We start from the raw sequence: 19356 nt of genomic DNA on the forward strand, positions 1-19356 counted from the left end.
TGTAGGTCAGCCACTACGTACGAATTATTGCCCTAATCGGACTGTAACCGGACAACTTGTGCATGTAAACACGTTACTCGGACTAAAATCGGAGTTCTCCTTATCCGATTAAGACACCCAGACAATACGACTGGAATCCGGTTTTCTGCAGCATGTAAACGCTTAATCGGACAACTAACAGCATAAGGGGTTTAGCACTGGATCCAAGGAAAACCGGAGCAAACAGAGAAAGCTGTGATGCGTGTAAACGTGGTCTAAGACGGTTGTGGGGAGAATATTATTATTTGTAAGTCATTACACTAGTTTTGTGCAGTCTTTTGCCTCACGTCTAATACAGACTGAATTAGACGATGCTTCCTCCTCCGTGTCTTTGGGTTTTGAAGAACAGCCGTCAGTCCAGTTTCTGTGAATTAGACTCGACTTCGACGATTTTGCGTCATCCTCCTCAGTGAGGAAAGAGAAGGAAAAGGGAAACAACCCTGAACTAATATTAAAAGTTTAATGCTGCTGTGGTCACACATGTGAAACTATATACATTTTTTAATGCTATGCTAATTTTTTGTTGAGTTTTCATGCAGGTCAGTCAGGGTTTTCCACCTCAAACAGTCAAAGACGAGACGAGCTGCTGTTGCTCAACGCTGATGATGGTAAACGTGTCCGTCACAAGGAACTCATGACACACTTGAGGGCTTTTGCAGTTTTCATACATCACTCAACCAAAAACCACAGCTATTTCTGAAGCATGTCGACGTCTGCTCTTACATAATGCCTGACTTGTCAATACTTTTTAATGTGCTTTTATGTATTTTCCAAATTAATTAAGATATTTTTTTAAATATTAACATGTTTGATTTTAAATTTAACCAGCAGGGATTATTACTAAAAACAAATTTTATTATGTCTTATGTGAATAATGTTTTGTTTGTTATGAATTTTATTCATATAATTAAGTTTTTATTTTTTTGGGGGGAACAATCTGAATCAAAAACCTTTAATAAACTGTGAAATGGTCTGACCTGAAAAACCACAATTAATTTAATTAATTGATTAATTGGCAGCAGCATAGTGCATGTTTAAAAAGCACAATATACAGTGAGGTCCATACATGTTTGGACATTTCCTCGTGCTGTAGCTTAAAGTACAGACTCTCGGCTTTAATATGGAGGCGTTTACATCCAAATTGTGGGAAATGTTTAGTAATTAAAACCATCTCAGAGGCTGAGACCTGATACTTTTTAGGTTTACCATTTAGGTTTAACAGACAAATGTGAAATATTATCACACGTTTTTGCTCATATTCATTTTTATAAGTGTCCAGTAATACTCTAAATAAACTCGACTGCATATAATTTATAAAACTGATATAACATAGTTATTTATAACTTTAAATACGCCTTTGTAAATGATTAATCATATGAAAATGGTGATAAAAACTTAAATATTAGTGGCTTGAGAGGATAAATCTTTGCTTAGTTATAAGTTCTATAGTTCCAAACTGCTGTTGTTTTAACTTATAGAAAAAAAGGTGTAAAATTAGAAAATAAAAATATGAACCTTTAACCCCAAGTAGTAAGTGGCTCTTATTCATTAGTTTGTTAACAGAATGTCTCAGTAACATAATAATCTCTATTCTAGTCAAACATTTTCTTATTTTGACTCAAAATGTGACTTAACGCATCAGAGAACGTGTGTGATTTGTCTTTCATTTCTTTATTCCATTACTCGTCTCGTGTATGTGGTGATTCGCTCATGAACTCGTAAAGCAGATAAAACCTGGAGTAAATGCTTCAAATCATCCCCAACGTCAACCGATTTCTTTTTTTTTTGGCAGCCGAGAGCTAAAACGTTCTTGTATTTACATGATAGATGTGAGGAGCTGCTTCAGGAACCACTGGAGGACGCCTGCTGCACGGAGGTGAACGGCGCCCTCTAGTGGCCGATGCTGCACACAAACACGCATTGTCAGTCCGAGAAGAGGTTTCGCCAGCTGGGTTCAGAAAACCTGGCTCACAGGGAACGGGCGGCCATGTTGTCCGGCTGCAGGCTGGTGGATTGGGAGGAGGTGGAGGAGGCGAAGGAGCAGTGCATGATGGGACACAGGGGCTCGTGGGCTCTGAGGGCTTCGGTGAGGAGGTGCTGCTCCTCGGACAGAGAGTCCACCTGGAGACGGAGACATCGGTCGCTGACACCGTCTCGTTTGAAGGAAACTTTTCATGGTTTTATTTAATTTAATTAGTACCTCTCTCCTCAGCTTCCTGTTCCTCTGCTCCAGCAGCTCACAGGCCTGAAGAAGAAGAAGAAGAAGAAGAAGAAGAAGAAGAAGAAGAAGAAGAAGAAGAAGAAGAAGAAGAAGAACTTTATTATCAGACTCCTGCTGCAGAACGACTAAATAAATTGAGCGTATTGCATCAAATAAATTCAACCTCCTGAGACCTGAGCTTCAGTTTGTTATGCATTTTTAATTTCTCCAACGTATTTGTCATTATTGGGACCTAAGAAGAATAAAAACTAGGCATCATATTTAAACAGGAAGTAGTTTTTGAAAAAAAACCAAAAAAACAACATGTCCTCATATGTGGACGCGGGGATTATTTCACTGCATATTGTAATAAAATCACCAAGATGTAATAAAATATAAAACAGAACATGGTTGTGCAAGGACAGAACTGATAATGAACTCCCAACGTCTTCAAACGAGTTTTTGCTGATTAGCGACGTTATAGAAAAGTTAAAGCTTAAATAAACGAGTATAAAATAATAAGTAGGGCAGCCTCACAACCTGCAGAAAATAAAACATAGCACAACAGAGTGATGTTAAATATGTTCATTTAACCACAACATGCTAGCATTAGCATGTCTCCTAGCTGCTATAGGTATAGACATGCACCGACCAGCCACAACATTATGACCACTGACAGGAGAAGTGATTTTAATTGTGACTCTGTTCTCTCCTCCTCATAATAAACGTCTCGTTTTCTGTGTTGTGGTTTAACATGAGGTGTTTCATAAGGTTTGTTGTGTTGCCACAACTCAATAGTTTAGTAACTTCCCACTGTGATGCTGCATTAATGACGGAAGTATTGAAAGTATCGATATTGATAATTGACCTCAGATCATAAAGACCTGGTATCAGAAGTATCGACCCACACATCAACTTATGTTAGTTCAGTTTTCTACTGGGAAACTTTCAGACCTGGTATTTATTCACGTGGATGTTACTTAGACATGTAGCCCCCACACAGACCAGACCAGACCTGACCAGACCCCCCTAGCATAGCATAGCATAGCATAGCAATGACACTCCTTGATGGCAGCAGCAAAGTATGACAACAACCACATGAAAGATGTGAAACTCGAGGGAAAATATTGTGGAAACACCACAAATCCCTGGATTTACATTGATGATGCACTGAGAGACTTTCTATGGTAAAAACAAATCTGTGGTAAAAACAAATCTGTGGTCAGGGGAAGTCAGTCACACTGTATTATTATTATTATTAGGCTAACGTGCTAATGCTACATGCAGTCCTTATATATTAGCAAACAGCTGCTGTTGTGCTCACGCGTTAACGTGCATCTAACAAACTAAAGGTAACTTTGAAACATTCTGACTTCACACATGATGAATTAATCAAATGTTTCACTTTGTCCTCAAGAATTTTACATAAAAGTTTCAGTTCCAGACGTCGGATCGTGTTTCGTTGCTAAAAAAACGGCTGCGGCTGCAGAACTGAACGCAAATATAATGAAAATTATAATGAATATTTAATGTAACCGCACATGTGCCGATCAGCCATAACATTATGACCTCCTAAAATAGTTTTGCACGTTTTTTTTTTGTTTTGCCGAGGTAGCAGTGGAACGTGTGCTGCACGTGCATCCGAGGGTATAATAAACTATCTACACGGATCAGCCACATCATTATGACCACAATTTAATGTTCTGCTGGACACACCTCATGCAGCAGGTCAGCTCTCTGAGTTTGCCTCTTTCGACTCTTCTGAGCTGCGACTCTGTTCTTCTCTCTCCTCTTCATCTTCCGGCCTTCGTCCTCCGAGCACTGACACACACACACATGCACACAAACACGCACACAAACACGCACACGCACAAAAACAGCTGTAAAAAACAAACCCTTGCATGCAGGTCACTGAATTAGTTTAACTCTTTCTGCAGCAGGATTTTCATCCTCTAATCAGAACTTGCAGGTTCCTTCATGACCTCTGACCCCTGTGTTTATGATGCATGCAGCTCTTTAATGCAACACGAACAGAGGAGCGATAAAACCATGTCCCTGCGGAGTGAACTCCCTCCTCACCTCACATCCTTCGCTGAGCTGGTTGTTCCCGACGCTGCTCTGCTGCGAATCCCAGTCTGACATCACAGACGCTTCAGAACCAGCGAAAGACTCAAAGAGGAGACTTAAAGACAAGGACGTCCTGAGGGGTCCGTCCCCGCCGGGAACTCTTCAACGACGAGCGTTCGTGGACGGCGGCCAAAGGAGGAGTCCGGTCGAGCTCAGAAAAACTCAAACTGGCCTCACTCGGTTTCACTTCAAGTTTCTTATTTTTTTTTTTTTTTTCAATTTCGTTGCCTTTTTAAAAGAAGTGGTGAGGACGGTTCACATAAGTCATATGACTCAGAGATTTGCGGGAGGGGGGCTCGGTTAACCTCTAAAGCCTGAGTCGTGTTAGATTATGACAATAAAAGCTGCGTAACGGGACACATCATAAAATATACTACTACAGTTTATTAGGAAACAGATGGACATGAACCAGCAGGGCAGATTTTAATGTTTGAAAAGACAGAAAAATTCAAATATTTTGTGGGAAATCTAACTTCTTATAAACCAGTTGTGATGGATTCACACAAGGAAGAAACCAGACGTTGGGTCAGAGTGAGAACATTTAAGAGGAACAGTTTCCAAACGTGACAAACTGAGACTTTCTGCTCCATCGAAGCGTCCGTTTGGTTTCACTGAAGTATCTTAGTATTCATTTATTTATTTTGCTGTAATATCATCACAATAACAGGAGCCTGGGCGCCCCCTTGTGGTTGTGCTCAGCTGATTAATTGTCCAAATAATAACAAAAAAAAAAAAAAATAATAATAATGAAACTTGAAAAACTGTACAGGAAAAAAAAAAGAAGAAGAAGAAAAGTCTTTAGTCCGAACTCAAAGCCGCGTTAGCAGGAAGCGTCACTCTCCCACGGTGCCGTCTGGTTTCTTGGTCGGGGGGACGTAGCACTGGGCGGCGGCCGCTTCCTCCGCCGCTCTCTTGATTGGCTGCCGGTGTCTCTGAGAGCCTGTGGCGGCGTCCGATGGGCCGCAAGAACCGAGCACTTCCCTGTGGATCTCCGCCGAGGTCTGACTGGGTTTGGTGCTGAGGATCTCACAGAGGCCTCGGGCTTGTTTCTGCAGCGTGTTGATCGACTGAAGGGAGAGTAAAAGAAAATTAATTGTGCACTACATCCATGTTCAAAGAGGCGCGATGACGAGAGGGTTCACTCTGAGGAATCGGTCTCAGCACCTGTTGGTTCATAGAGGAATGAGAGGAGTGAACCCTCCGCTCTCTTTGTCCTGGTGGAATAAAACCCCCAGTGTGAGTGGGACCATCTCAGATTTAAACCGAATGAGCAAAGTGAGGCCGTTAACACATCGTGTTAGTTTGAAAGAAGAAAAAGACGAAATATTGATACATTATTGCGATATATTGCAATATTCTACATAATTCACTGGGAAATTTTAAATGCAGCTTAAAGAACACGTTGTAAACGTGCACATCACATGACATCAGTGATACTTATTAACTTAAAACGATATTAATTAAAATGATCCATTTCCAATTTGTTGCACTTGTACAGAAAAAGTGGTGGTGGAGGTTTGGAAGTCGTTCACAAACATGACTTTTACTTTTTCGTTTAAAATCTATATTAATATCGATATTTTTTCCCACCTAATCTGGTCCCAGCTCTCACAGAGTTAGAGTCCATTTTATGTTTTAGGATATTTAAAAGTTCAAATAAAAAAGTATTGCTCTTGAAAGGATGTAGCTACTTGCATTAATATGACAGATTATTATTACATTAGTGGAAAAATGGACTCAAAATTATGTTGACAATAATATCGTTCATGTGCGAGAATTTGTGTCGACGAATCGTCTCTAGAGCCAAACGTAGAATGAATGAATTAATTAATGAATCAAACTTTATTTCTATAGCACCTTTCAAAACCATTAATGCCATTTAAAGTGCTTTACATTTTGATTGACCCAAATACATGAGGAAAAAACTCACAGTGACTAATGTTCAAATAATAACAGATTAAAAATATAAAAACATTAAAAATAGAATGAAGTAAAATGCAGTATTAAAAATACAATATAATAAGAATAGAAGGATGTAGAATGAGCTGAAGGTGTTACCTTTATGACCTGGTCGACCTCCTTCACCACCTCAGGAGCAGCCGATGATAAATGGAGCATGATGTTCTCTGGAAGAGAAGAGGACAAAATATTACAACTGTTAATAAACCTGTAACTAATCTGAAAAAACTGGAAGGACTTGAACAAACTGAAACCACGTTGTTAAAAGAAGAATAAAATGAAACGTGTTCATTAAAGAGTCAAAAAGAAGTCGAGAAGTATGAGCTGAGGAGGAGGAATCTACTACAGATTGAGACTTTTATTTTGAAAACTAATGCCTCTTTGTAGTCTGGGCTTTTATTTGGTTATTTTTTTTAAAAGGTGTCAGTCTGATAAGATATAAAATAAAAAGCATCTTCTTAAAGTGAGGGGGCAGCAGCAGGGTGGGGGCAAAGCTAACACTCCTTGTGTTTAAAAATAGATTGCATTGCTTAAGTTCTTCTTCTTTGAAACCAACCAACAACTATTAAAACAGAAGAAGAACTAGTGGCGCTCCAGGGACGTGGTTTTGGTTTGTGGCAGAATTAAAAAATACATACAACTACATGAGATTTTGTTTCTTATTCGTCTTCCACCTCTTTATCGTCTTCTTCTGTCTCCTCTTCCTTTGTATGAATGGTGTCAGTGAACCAAACCTTAAATCTGCTATTTTTCGAATGGAGTTTGGTGTACAAATTAAAAAAGCCACAGCCTTACTTAGTAAGTGAATAACACTTGTCTTATATAAATAGATTTTACATAAACATACAAGAGGAAATACGAGTTCATTCCAACAAAACTTATAAATCCTCTTTACAGTTTTTTGGCTGGTGTGTATGAATGACGACAAGCAAATCAGCAAATCAAACCTTAAATCCACTATTTTTTGAATGGAGTTTGGTGTAGAACTTAAAAAGGCCACAGCCTTGCTTCGTAGGCAGTAAGTAGAAAGTATGAGTTCGGGGCCCGGCTGAAGCCACCACCTTTTCCCTCCGGGCCCCGTCTCCATCTACTCATAACAGATGATGTAACATGTTCCTAACCTCAGGTGACATTTTTACTCTGAGCTGAAAATGGCGAACAAGAAGTAGTGATGCATTTAGGTATTTCACTTCAGTGTGGGGGAGACTTTCACATGTCTGCGGTTGTTCCTGTTTAGTAAATGCTAAAAGGACTAATATAGAACTCTGTGCATTTCTTTTTATTCGTAGTGTGTCCTGTGTTTAGATGGAGCAGCTACAAGACGGTACGGGCAGGATTTCACTTCCTCAAACCACAGAGAAGTGAAGCGCCGGTACGAGATCTTCTCAGGATGAGATCTACCTTGATCAGGGTCTTTGATTATCTCCTGAGGCTTGACCGTGTTCTCATAGAGCCCCTGAAATACAAACAGAGCAGACGGCAGCCAGAGGAGCTTCATGTTTATTCTGTCAGGTTTTCAGTTAAACTTGTGATAATTACAAATAAAGATGGAAAAATACATTACAAAAAAAATTACATACGTTATTTACATAAAAATAGCCCCACCATAATTTTGCGCTCAGCCTTGAGGGCGTGGACGGCGTGTGGAAGGATCTGTCGGGGGTAGACACGGCGCCTCCTGGTGGTCTCCACGATGGCATCGTCCAGGACGCTCTCCAGATCGGTGGCCTCGAAATCTTCTGCTGAGTGTTTCAGACGAGGAGGAGGAGATAAAGACACGTTTTTTTTTTTTTATTTTTAAACCAGTAAAGGAGGAAGTGTTTAAAGAACAACAATAACCTTCGAGGTCCGGTGCCTCCTCCCACGGTTTTCCGTCCACCAACACATTGGCCTGAACAGCTGCCTCAAAGTTCTGCGAGGATAAAAACACAACGGTTCTGGGTTCAAATACATTTCTGTGTGGAGTTTGCATGTGTGAATGGAAGTGGATGTGTCTCTGTGTTAGTCCTGAGACAGACTGGAGACCTGTCCAAGGGGGACCCCTGCTGGGACAGGCTCCAGCGTGAGGTCACAGAAAATGAATGAATGAATGAATTAAAAGACAAATGCCGAATTAAATCTTGGCCATGGCAGTAGGAATATACAACATGGGAGATGCAAACAGGAGGTACTATAACGGTGCAACTAAAGCTTCCTTTTCTTGATAAACTGTGATCATAATCTAGTATAATGTCAAACATATTGACTGCACCAGCTTTGTACTTAGAGTCTGGTTAATACACCATGTTTATACCGTCCACAGTCAATATACTGTATGTTTTAAAAAAGCTTCTATAAAATTCAATCAGCTGGTTTTAAATAATAAATAAATACCTCTTAGATAAACACCAAAGCATCAAACCAAACCTTAAATCCGCTATTTTTCGTATGGACTTTGGTGTAGAGCATTAAAAAAAACTAAAGTCCTACTACATAGGCAAGTAATACTTGTCTTATATGAATAGATTGTACATGAACATGTTAGCAAAAATTAGGGGTTCTCGTTTTTTGCCGGTGTGTGTGAACGGTAACAGCGAATCAAATCTTAAATCCGATATTTTTCGAATGGAGTTTGGTGTACAACGTAAAGCCACCGCCTTACTTCGTAGGCAAGTAATACGTGTCTTATATGGATACATTTTAGATGAACATGTAAGCGGAATTCACGAGTTTATTCCAACAAATATTACAAACACTCTTTACAGTTTGCTGCGTGTGTGTATGAATAGTGACAGCGAACCAAACCTTAAATCCACTATTTTTCGAATGGATTTTGGTGTACAACTTAAAAAAACAGAGCCGCAGACTACGAAGTAATAACTCACACCTCTAGTAACAAATGCTTTCATTAAAACAACTCCTTGAAGCTTGTTATACGCAGTTAAAACTTAATTTATCTATGTTTAATCTGAGATAATTAGCGTTAACTCAACCTCCAGCAGCTCCTGTAGCAACATCTTCTTCGTCTCCTCTGCGACGTCCGGCTGTCCGTCCAGAGCCGTCCTTAACAGGTCTTTGTATTCATTTATTTGCTGGATTACTTCTCTCTTCGAAGTCACCTGAACTCTAAATTCCTGGTTTGTTGTTTTCTCGCCAGCTGAAGCTTCGCTCTGAACGGGCTCCATCTTTACCGCCAACTGTTGTTTATACGTTTGACGCAAACCGGAACTATAATTACACTTCCGGGTCCGGCTACTAAACTCGCCCCTCTAGGAACAACATATTTCTAGCGAGGTTCAGTTCCGGTTGCCTGTTTGCTACGATTCGTCCACACGGAGACGGGTTTAGGAGTATACGCCAAAGTTTTGTGTCGAATGGCTGTTTTGTTCACATGGAATCGGCGTTTCAAGACTACAGAACATGTTTTTCTTTTAAATCAGCCACCAGAGCGCATAAATCCGCAAACGTGCCCCGGCATTTAACCCCACTATCACAACAAAAACAACAACAAGTATGGCGGACTCCAGTGTCGCGGTCGTGCTGCAGTGTCTACTAAGCTTGATATCACTTTTACAGCAAAATCTTCTTCTCCTCGCCCACCACCGTCAGCAACAAGTGGACATGGAGACCACTTTACGTCACATGCTCTTAGACCCACCGCGGAGGAAAACCAGGAGAGCGACAAGGAGAACGTTTTGGGTGAGACCGGGCAGAATGACCAGCTGGTGGGACAACTTCATCAATGGCGTCGCCGTGGAGAATGAATGGAGGAAGAACTTCCGGATGTCCAAAGCTTCGGTCGTTGCCCTTAGCAACGAGCTGAGGCCATACATCCAAGGCCAAACTACGAACATGAGGGCGCCAATTGACCTGCTGAAGAAGGTTGCTCTGACGCTCTATTACCTGAGCGACAAGGGAAGACTGAGGAGGACTGCGAACGCCTTCGGTGTGTCCCGCCAGGCTGTGTCCATCGTTGTCCGGCAGACGTGCAGAGCCATCACTACTCACCTGGGTCCAAAATACATGAAGCTGCCTTTTACGGAGCCGGAGGCCGAGGATCTGGTTGCGGGTTTCCATCGCGCTCACGGCCTGCCACAGTGTTTCGGAGCAGTGGACTGCACCCACATCGAGATCAAGCAGCCGTCCAAGAACTCCATCTACTACCTAAACAAGAAGCGCGTGTTCTCCCTGAATGTTCAGGCCGTGTGCGACTACAAGCACAGATTCATGGACGTTGTGATAAAGTGGCCTGGGAGCGTGCACGACGCGCAGGTCTTTGCCAACTCGAGACTTAACTCGAACCTGAAGGCCGGCAAGATCCCTCCTCTGGAGAAGCAGATAACGGATGGCGAGGACGCCATAGCGATGTTTCTCCTCGGGGACCCTGCCTACCCGCTGCTGCCGTACCTGATGAAGGAATATCCAGACTGTGGCTCCACGCCTGAGGAGGAATACTTCGGACTATGTCTGTGGAAGGCGCACGAGGTCATCGAGTGTGTGTTTGGGCGCCTCAAGGCCAGATTTGCCGCGGTTAAGAGGCAGATGGACATCAACTTAGATGAGCTGCCCTACGTCATTTACTCCTGCTTCGTGCTCCATAACATCTGTGAGGCCAACGAGGAGGCTGTGGATGAGCTCTCTGTGGCCGAGATGATACAAGACGAGAAGGACTCGCAGCCTCCAACACAGTGCAACAGAGACGCCGCTGACTCTGATGAGGACGAGGGGAACAGAGTGAGGAGGGTGCTCACAAAATATCTGAATGCCTGAAAGAAACCATTTTTTAATTTATTTTTTTAGTCATTTAACTTTTTTTTATTATTATTTGTCTCATGTCATCTTCAGTGGTGTGAGTTGTCCCGAAAATAAAACCAAAAAGCTGCAACCACTTCCAGACTTCTTTATTTAAAAATAAGGTGCAACAAATACGTTTGCAAATGTGCCACATTCCTTCAACCTCAGGTGAATATGTGGACAATAACAAAACAAACAAACAAAAAAAGGGACGGCTTCTATTCATTAAAGTTGTAAAGTGCCTCTGAAATAAACCAAATCCACCGCTGCTGCTTTGGAGATGAATGTTTGACGAGCAGCTGCCTCATCAGTGAAAAAGCTTGTAGCTCAAGCGTCAAATACTCCACGAGCCGAGTGAAACCGAACGTGGCCGAACGTCATAGGACGTATAGAGACGTCATCAGGAAGCGCCGCAGACTCCCTGAGCCGATTCGTTTCTGTGTGAACAATAACATCGTGACCAAAACTGATACGAAATGTTGCATTTTTACCGCGCTATTTTAAAAACGAGCTCCTAATCATTATTATTTTTTTCAATGGAGAATGGCTTTGTTGACTCGCACTGTCATATATCAGCCCGTGAGTTTGAAGAGGTAGGACCGTAAACAGCATTTAATGGACGTGGACTATTTTAAAATACATTAACTCTTCTTAAATATTTATTGTAGCTCATGAATAAGACTTTTCTACATATTACTGAGCAAATTAACGTGCATTCTAGCCGCTAAACAAGACAAACATTAGCATCTACGAACTGAATACACCGAACACTTCCGGCAACAACACTTCCTAAACAGAGTGCATTCTGGGTAGAACTCTTAAAGGAGCGTTGTAACCCCAGTTGCTACAGTATAATACACTCGTGTATCGTATAAATACTTATTTTTTGCAGTTTTTATTGCTCCTTGTGTTTGAGTCTTGAGCTTTACACCCAATAATTCCTATTGTGACCGTTTGTTTGACACATACAGTTCTTGAATCTTGCTTGTTATTGTTGACAGTCTGATTATTAAACAAATCAACACTTTATCCTTTCTAGGATTTGGAGGATGTGATCCAGAGAACCAGAGAGGTAGCCAACTTTTTATTTTTTCACCATTTTTATATGAGATCTCTGAAAGGGACAAATACTGCTTCAGAAAGCTGAATAATATGACTGAAATCTGTGTAGTTATAAATTAGGAACAGAGCCTGACTGAAATGTGTCATACATGTGTGTTTGTGTTTGTGTTTGTGTTTGTCTAGTCCGGCGTAAAGACGCTGGTTGCGGTCACGGAGGAGGTTGGAGAGTTTGGCCGAGTCCTCCAGCTGCAGGAAAGGTTTGTACATCTGGAACACAGACTATATATATATATATATATATAAAACAATACTTCCCTCCTTCCTTGCATTGGTCAAACAAGTAGTCACTGTTATGTCATGTCCTGTTTCTATAGTGACGAATAACAAACTAAAATGAAACCTATGCGATAAATTGACTCGTGAATGTTCGTCAACATTATATGAACTACCTAAAATGAGAGAATACACCCCACTAACATGGAGGAGGCCGAGTTTATATGATCTATACTGCAGCCTCCAGCCACCAGGGGGAGCTCTACTAGCTTTGGCTTCACTTTTAAATAGCAATCACAGCATCTTCATACTGTCTGTGGTCTGAACTGTTATGTAATCACTCACTGTATAGACCCTGTCCCATAAACTCACATTATATAGTGTCCTTTTTTTATTGAGATTGCAGTAAATCCATAAAAGGCTAGAAGTGATAAAAAAAAAAGCTAATTCATGAAGCAAAGGGTGCTCTTAAAAGAAAGAAAGAAACATCAGGCTCATGCACAGATTCAAACATAATGTGTGTAAAGGCCCATTTGCACTCAATCATGCGCCCGCAGTGTAAAGAAAAACAAATGCATACATTCGCTCTGCACATCTGGCCCCAGCTGGACGTCATCGTATTTGTTATTGATGCCGTTGGCTTGGATTCCTTTCTGACAGTTATCCGGATCTGGTGGCTCCGTGTTTCGGCGTCCATCCCCTACAGGCCGGCGGGGGGGCCGGCGGGGGGGCCGAGCTACACAGCGTGAAGCCTCAGGTACGTACAACAACACGGCTTTTGATTATTTTTACTTGAGCGGTTTCTGAGAAGATGTGGTGAGGATCTGTGAGGAAACCAGGGGGTGAAGGTGTGTTTTAAAGGTTTATTATTATTATTATTATAGACCAGGGACCAAGGACCCCAAACTGATCCAGAGATGAAGTATGGAGCCCATATATGTGTTCTGTATTAAACTCGGCCTAGAGCAAACTATGGGCTGATGGAAGCGAGCTGTTAGTTTCTCTTCTGCTAATATTGCAGCATGGCTTCAGGATTTTACCTTTAGGGGCGGGGCCTATTGTGTACAGGAGGCTTAGATTGACAGGTCTAGTGTCGATGTTGACTGAAAAATAACGTCTTCTGCCTCCATTTATCCCTTTACTAAAATGTGTTGGATTCATGTTAATGTGTACTAGACATTTTCCTCAACTTTTCTAATGGTTTAATGTTTTATTTTTGTAAATGAGTGGTGAGTGGATGAGTACTTAGGCTGAATATGTGCTCATGCAAACTGAACCCAGATCAGATCTGACGTTAATGCAGTCAGTGGATTCTCAGTGAGTCCAGATCCAGTCTCTTAAAGACACACATCAGCCTGAAGCTATTATTTTATCTGAGTCTCTGTTGTGCTATAATTCTATTTTTAGATGTTATTGAGATATTTTCTACCTTTGACTTTCTGCAGGACCTGGACGCTGCTCTGCCTCAGTTCTACACCCACAGAGAACGGCTCGTCGCTATAGGAGAGGTGACTAGAGTTTATTTATTTTTACCTGCATTACACCGATCAGCCACAATATTATGACCACTGACAGGAGAAGTAAATGACATTTGAACCATCAGTGTTCTGCTGGGAAACTTTTGGTCCTGGTATTTATTAGTGTGGATGTTACTTAGACATGTAGCAGCCACCTAGACCAGACCAGACACCCCCACCCTATAGAAATGACACCTCTTCATGGTAGCGCACACAAAAACACTTTAGGAACAACTCAAAAAAACATGAAGAACATCACAAGGTGTTGACCTGGTCTCCAAATGCACTAGATCCCAAACTGATCATGTATCTGTGGGATGATCCACAGAGGCCCCTCCCCTCAAAGACCCCCCCACTAAGAATTTAACACCCTCAGAAGGCCCATGTCCATTCTCCAGTGAGTGTTATGCCTGATTGGTGTAACTCCATATCAGCATTATTACGCCACACTGTTATGAACCATCAGTGACATTCCTGTGTTTCTACTCTAAACGGGTGGAAACACATTTCAAAGGTCAGAAAAAGAAGCTTATTTGTCAGATTTTCTACGACTGAACCGCCTCCTCGTTTAATAAATCTTATCTTTAAAGCGACTTCTGTTGGAGTAAAGGAGATTAAGCTCGTTAAAGCCTCAGACCGACCGACCTCCTAATCTCCCTTGTAAGGAAAAGTTGAAGAACACGGTCAGTTCCAGTGTTTCTCACGCAGATAGATGATCACTTCTTCTGGTCTCTGGCTAATTAAAGGGATTGAATGAACAGTCCCTGTTCATGGTCACCTCTCAATGTTCTGTCGGCGTTTGTTTCCTCTGCATCCGACACTTTTATCTGCACTCGAAATTTGTAATTTCAAGCACACTTCCATAAATGGACTCATTTGAGAGTTGACAATCTAAAGGCTTGACTCTATGGAAGAGTAGTAGGGCCATTTCAAGAAAAAAGTCAAAATACAAGTTTGAGAAAAAAGTCGAAATTTTGAGCAAAAAGTTGAAATTTTGAGTAAAAAAAGTTGAAATTTCAAGAAAAAAATTGAAACTTTGAGAAAAAAGTAATTTTTCTCAAATATTCTACCTTGCATGATGGAAAATAAATCTACCTCCTCTAATTCTTTTTTCTCTCCCTGCTACTCTTCTGTAGAGTCGAGCCTTTAGGTTGTCAATTCTCAAATGAGTCCATTTATGGAAGTTTCTCTGACTTGAAATCACAAATTTTGAAAAGTGTTGGGTGCAGAGGAAACAAACGCTGACAGGATATTCACAGGTGAACATGAACAGTTAATTCAATCTCTTTATTTTAGCCCGAGACCAGAAGTAGTGATCATCTAATGTATTTCAATTTTTTCTCAAAATTTTGACTTTTTTCTTGAAATTTGAAAAAATTTACCTCCTCTATTTTTTTTTTCTAATGGTGGCACTAATACTCTTGCGTATGACTCTGACCCGAAGCTGAGAGTTAAAATGTTTAAACGTGACATTTAAATCAAGAATGTATTGAAATTCAGACGTAGGTTTACAGTTATTTGACTCAGATCTGCAGCAGGGCCGGTGGTGGTGGACGATAAACACACTCTTTGCTCCATATTTCTGGATCTAGAATTCAAAAACCTCCTCATGATTTGCAGTCATTCAGGCGGGATTATAGGATTATTGTTTTTTTTTGTTCCTTAACTATGCTCTGCTCCGTAGTTTGAACTTTCCTCCTTTAGCCGCGATGATGGCAACTGTTTTCGTCTTGTTGCCTCCAGATCGGTTTGGACTTCACGCCGTGGTTCGCCCCCACTCAGCAGGACAGGGACGACCAGATGAGCGTCTTCGTTAGGCAGCTGGGCGTCGCCAAGGAGCTGGACCTGCCCGTGTGAGGCCTCGATGAAGATGATGATGATGCAGGTCGAGTTTAAAAAGCTTGGATTTATTAGTTGTGTGTTCTTTTTCCCCGTTTTCTGCCCAGGAACGTGCACTCACGATCAGCTGCTAAGGTTACCATAGAGACCATGAGGGAACAAGGTGGGTTGTTTTACTCTGTCGCATCGTTACCAAACATTTCTTAGTCAAGGCCGCGTGCTGAGCCCCCTCCTCTATATTATTATTAGGTCTCTCTAAGACGAGGTGAATGAGACTCGTTATTTTATTTTATTTTATTTATTTTTATTTTTATTTTATTCATTTTATTTTTTATTTTATTTTATGTATTTTTTACTTTTTAATTTATTTTATTTTATTTTATTTTATTATATTTTATTTCCCTCAGGTATCAGTGGAGCTCTCCTTCATAACTTTGCAGGGAAGCCGTCTGTGGCTCTGGAAGGCGTCCAGGCCGGGTACCTCTTCTCCTTCCCCCCGGCCGTCAGCAGGAGCCAACAGGTCTGTGTAATATAGTGTGAAATACCAGGTCTAAATATCTTGCATCATGTGTCAGATTTGTTCTTATTTGCAAACAAAGCCTGGTTCAGTCGTCCTGTTTCATTTAGTTTGCATGCGACAGTTCAATGGTCGCTTGTATCGTGATGCCATTAAACTGAGGAGGTTGTTCTGTCACACAGAGAGAGAAGCTAATCAAGCAGATTCCCCTGGAACACATCTGTCTTGAAACCGACTCTCCAGCTCTGGGTCCTGAGAAACATGTGAGTTATTAGGTTCATATTCATTCAGAGCCTCCTCCTCCTCCTCCTCCTCCTCCTCCTCCTCCTTTTCCTCCTCCTCCTCCTCTTCATGACGCTCTGATCTCTTCCCGTCTCTCAGACCAGGAACGAACCCGCTAACATCGTCCTGTCCTGCCGCTACATTGCAGGCGTCAAAGGTGTGTCACCACAAACCGTTGAGCTCGTCACCGCACAAAACGCTTACAGGCTCTTCCCCAAGGCTAACGCTAGCACTAGCGCACTGAAGGTTTGACCAGAGGGTAGCGCTGAAGGAAACTTAGTTAGAATTTGTTCATTTTATTAGCATGTTCTCAGCATGTTAAATACTCTTAGCACATTGCCAGTGTTAGCATATTAGCACACAGTTTTGTGCTTGTATTCTTGTCTAACTGTCGCACAACAACGCTGTGTCTGGAAATAAAGTAAAATACTGAAAGCCGTAGTGCGTCTCTGTAGAATGAGCTTGTGACGTCTACACCAGGTGAGATCTATCTGGAAGAGAAGAAAGGAAGAAGGTTGCAGAAAGATTTGAAGACAATTCATCAAACTGCAAGACTTGAGACGAATAATTGGAGCATAGTTTGGGAATTTAAGGGCGTGTTTTTTAACCTCCTGAGACCCGCGTTTTATTTTATGTCCAAGGTATTGGCAATGCTCAGAGACCTTGAAGACAAAAAAATTGAAGCATCATTTGAACAGTTAAGCTTTTTAACAAAAACGTGTTCTCAATGTGGACCGGATTGTTTCATTATTCATATTCTATCACCAATGTGTGACAAAATATAAAACTGAATTGCAAACAATGAAGTCCCAATGTCTTCAAACAAAAAAAAGTGCCAATTTGTTAAATTTGCACATCATATCAAACTAGAAACATTAATAAGCATAAATAAATAATATTAATGCCCCCGTATGAGGACGCCGGGTCTCAGGAGGTTAAGGAAGCCCTGTAACCGCCACATGTAGCCTACGTCAGGTTCAGGCTATTTCTACTTGTCTGGCTCGCTCTGTAACAATGCCATCCACACACTAGTTGACGCTGTGACATGTGGCGACTGTTCAATGTGAATAAAGGCAAATAAAGTATTTTTCTATTTTATTCAATGTGCATTTGCATGTCTGAAATATGTAAAATGAGGGAATTAACAGTCGGTTGCATCCTGGTGACTTTCAGGATACAGACAGAGCTGGGACACAGAAATTCCCTTGAAGGTTTCTTAGTTAATGGAAGAAATGTAATAAAATAAGCTAAATTCACCATAACAAAATAATTAATAATGCATTAAATAATGAAAGTATTTCAAAATGTGCAAAAACATTTGAGAGTATTCTGATAAATTAACAATAAATTGAAAGCAATACATAGAATTAAATAATAACTAAATATTCATGGTGGTATTATAACATTTAAAGCTGTAAGTCTACTTACAGCTCTCTTCAAAGTGCCTCCTCTCCGGAAGCTTCACCGGGGGTGGTGGCCTGGTGCAGGCCGCCCCTCGGTGCGCTCCTTCGGTCAGAGCGCGCAGGAGGACCGGCCCGGTCCTCAGGTGAGTCCGGTAGTGCCTCCTCTCGGTCCTCTCCCAGGACTGGCGGGGGCTCGACTCCACCTGACACCAGGACTCCCTCCACAGGTTCAGCTCCAGCAGAGCGCGCTCTTCAGGGCCGGACATTTTCATTCATTTATTTCTTTTTATTGATTTATCAAATGTGTTTTTATTTTTTATTCTCAGAAAGTGCCTCAAGTGAGTTTGACGGTCGCTATGGCGTTCCTATGGCAACGGGGACTAGGAAGAAGAGGAAGTGCGCATGTGCGTCAAAGATCGTTTATTTAAGAAGACAGGTCGTAAAAAAAAGACAAAAACCGACACTGACTCCTGGTTTGTTTGGTACCTGAAAACATAGATGGGGTGAGATATCTTCATTATATCCAATCTTCTTTTCTCCAAGCCAAGACTGCAGGGGGTCAGAAGGTTATTTAATCCCTTTGAGAAGGAACATTATAAACTATTCTTTATCCTTAAAAATTCCAGCAAAAATCTTTGTTTATTATAGCCTTGGTATGACGGGATCGGGCGATGCCTCTAGTTTTGCATATGGAATAATTCATTTTTTATTAGTGTGTTTATTAGTGTCAAAATAACAGTTCATATAAAGCTATTGGAATATTCACACTATATATATTATACTTTATTCACACTAGAGGGCAGTAAAATGCGTGTTCAAAAGTATTGAAATACCTTTAAAGTATTCATTGGACCCATATAATGTCATATTATTGTTTGTTTAAATCCAAAAAAGTCAACATTTTCTGCACAAATAGCACCGGAACAATCAAATCTGTATATTAAAAGGTGGGATCAGACTTCATGCAGCGTGTAGGCGCTGCGGTCGAGTCCCACTGGGTCACACGATGATTAGGATTAGAGCAGATAACGGAGGCCTGGACATATGGACGAGCTAATTGGTGGATATGGAGCAAGGAGGCGTAGTGTAGGTCTGAAAGGAGCTGTCATTTTTATTGAGCTCGGGTCTTTAAAACTAGTTTCAAGGTTGTTGTTTTTTTTTTTTTTTTACTTTTGTCTTACAAATAGACATAAAAAAGACATAAAATACTATGCGCCTGAATTGTCACGAGGTGGTTTTAATGTCATTTCCTTCTCCTGTCGGTGGTCATAATGTTATGGCTGATCGGTGCACATACAGTGTAGAGTGTATTATGCAATATTACACAGTTTCACATAAAGGGGGGAGGCAGATCATGTGTATGTG

General features: G+C 41.2%; 4 protein-coding genes across 5 annotated transcripts; 1 reads left to right on the top strand and 3 right to left on the bottom strand.

Moving 5' to 3' along the window:
• Positions 1-1689: 1689 nt before the first annotated feature.
• Positions 1690-4511, bottom strand: batf3 (basic leucine zipper transcription factor, ATF-like 3). The gene is made up of 4 exons (XM_047573994.1): positions 4319-4511; positions 3956-4060; positions 2240-2284; positions 1690-2160 (listed from the first exon to the last, which is right to left on the bottom strand). The coding sequence occupies exons 1-4, from the start codon at positions 4379-4381 to the stop codon at positions 2008-2010; spliced, it is 366 nt and encodes a 121-aa protein (XP_047429950.1). The 5' UTR covers positions 4382-4511; the 3' UTR covers positions 1690-2007.
• A 227-nt stretch (positions 4512-4738) lies between these two features.
• Positions 4739-9553, bottom strand: nsl1 (NSL1 component of MIS12 kinetochore complex). Of its 2 annotated transcripts, none has more exons than XM_047573571.1 (6): positions 9298-9553; positions 8165-8237; positions 7931-8067; positions 7727-7781; positions 6425-6492; positions 4739-5433 (listed from the first exon to the last, which is right to left on the bottom strand). In XM_047573571.1, exons 1-6 carry the CDS (start codon positions 9487-9489, stop codon positions 5200-5202), a joined length of 759 nt encoding a protein of 252 aa, XP_047429527.1. In that variant the 5' UTR covers positions 9490-9553; the 3' UTR covers positions 4739-5199. The 2 variants fall into 2 exon arrangements, with proteins under 2 accessions (XP_047429527.1, XP_047429528.1); XM_047573572.1 differs by having other exon boundaries at positions 7931-8064; positions 9298-9544.
• Positions 9554-9600: 47 nt separating this feature from the next.
• Positions 9601-17029, top strand: tatdn3 (TatD DNase domain containing 3). Its single transcript, XM_047573568.1, has 10 exons — positions 9601-11038; positions 12138-12170; positions 12344-12417; positions 13094-13190; positions 13879-13941; positions 15694-15803; positions 15897-15952; positions 16197-16309; positions 16489-16569; positions 16688-17029. Exons 1-10 carry the CDS (start codon positions 9818-9820, stop codon positions 16838-16840), a joined length of 2001 nt encoding a protein of 666 aa, XP_047429524.1. The 5' UTR covers positions 9601-9817; the 3' UTR covers positions 16841-17029.
• On the bottom strand, positions 16869-18263 carry LOC124998931 (spermatogenesis-associated protein 45-like). Its single transcript, XM_047573573.1, has 2 exons — positions 18017-18263; positions 16869-17079 (listed from the first exon to the last, which is right to left on the bottom strand). The coding sequence occupies exons 1-2, from the start codon at positions 18261-18263 to the stop codon at positions 17060-17062; spliced, it is 267 nt and encodes an 88-aa protein (XP_047429529.1). The 3' UTR covers positions 16869-17059.
• Between the last annotated feature and the right edge of the window lie 1093 nt (positions 18264-19356).

Source organism: Mugil cephalus, chromosome 21 (genome assembly GCF_022458985.1).
Source record: "Mugil cephalus isolate CIBA_MC_2020 chromosome 21, CIBA_Mcephalus_1.1, whole genome shotgun sequence".
NCBI classification, from domain to species: domain Eukaryota; kingdom Metazoa; phylum Chordata; class Actinopteri; order Mugiliformes; family Mugilidae; genus Mugil; species Mugil cephalus.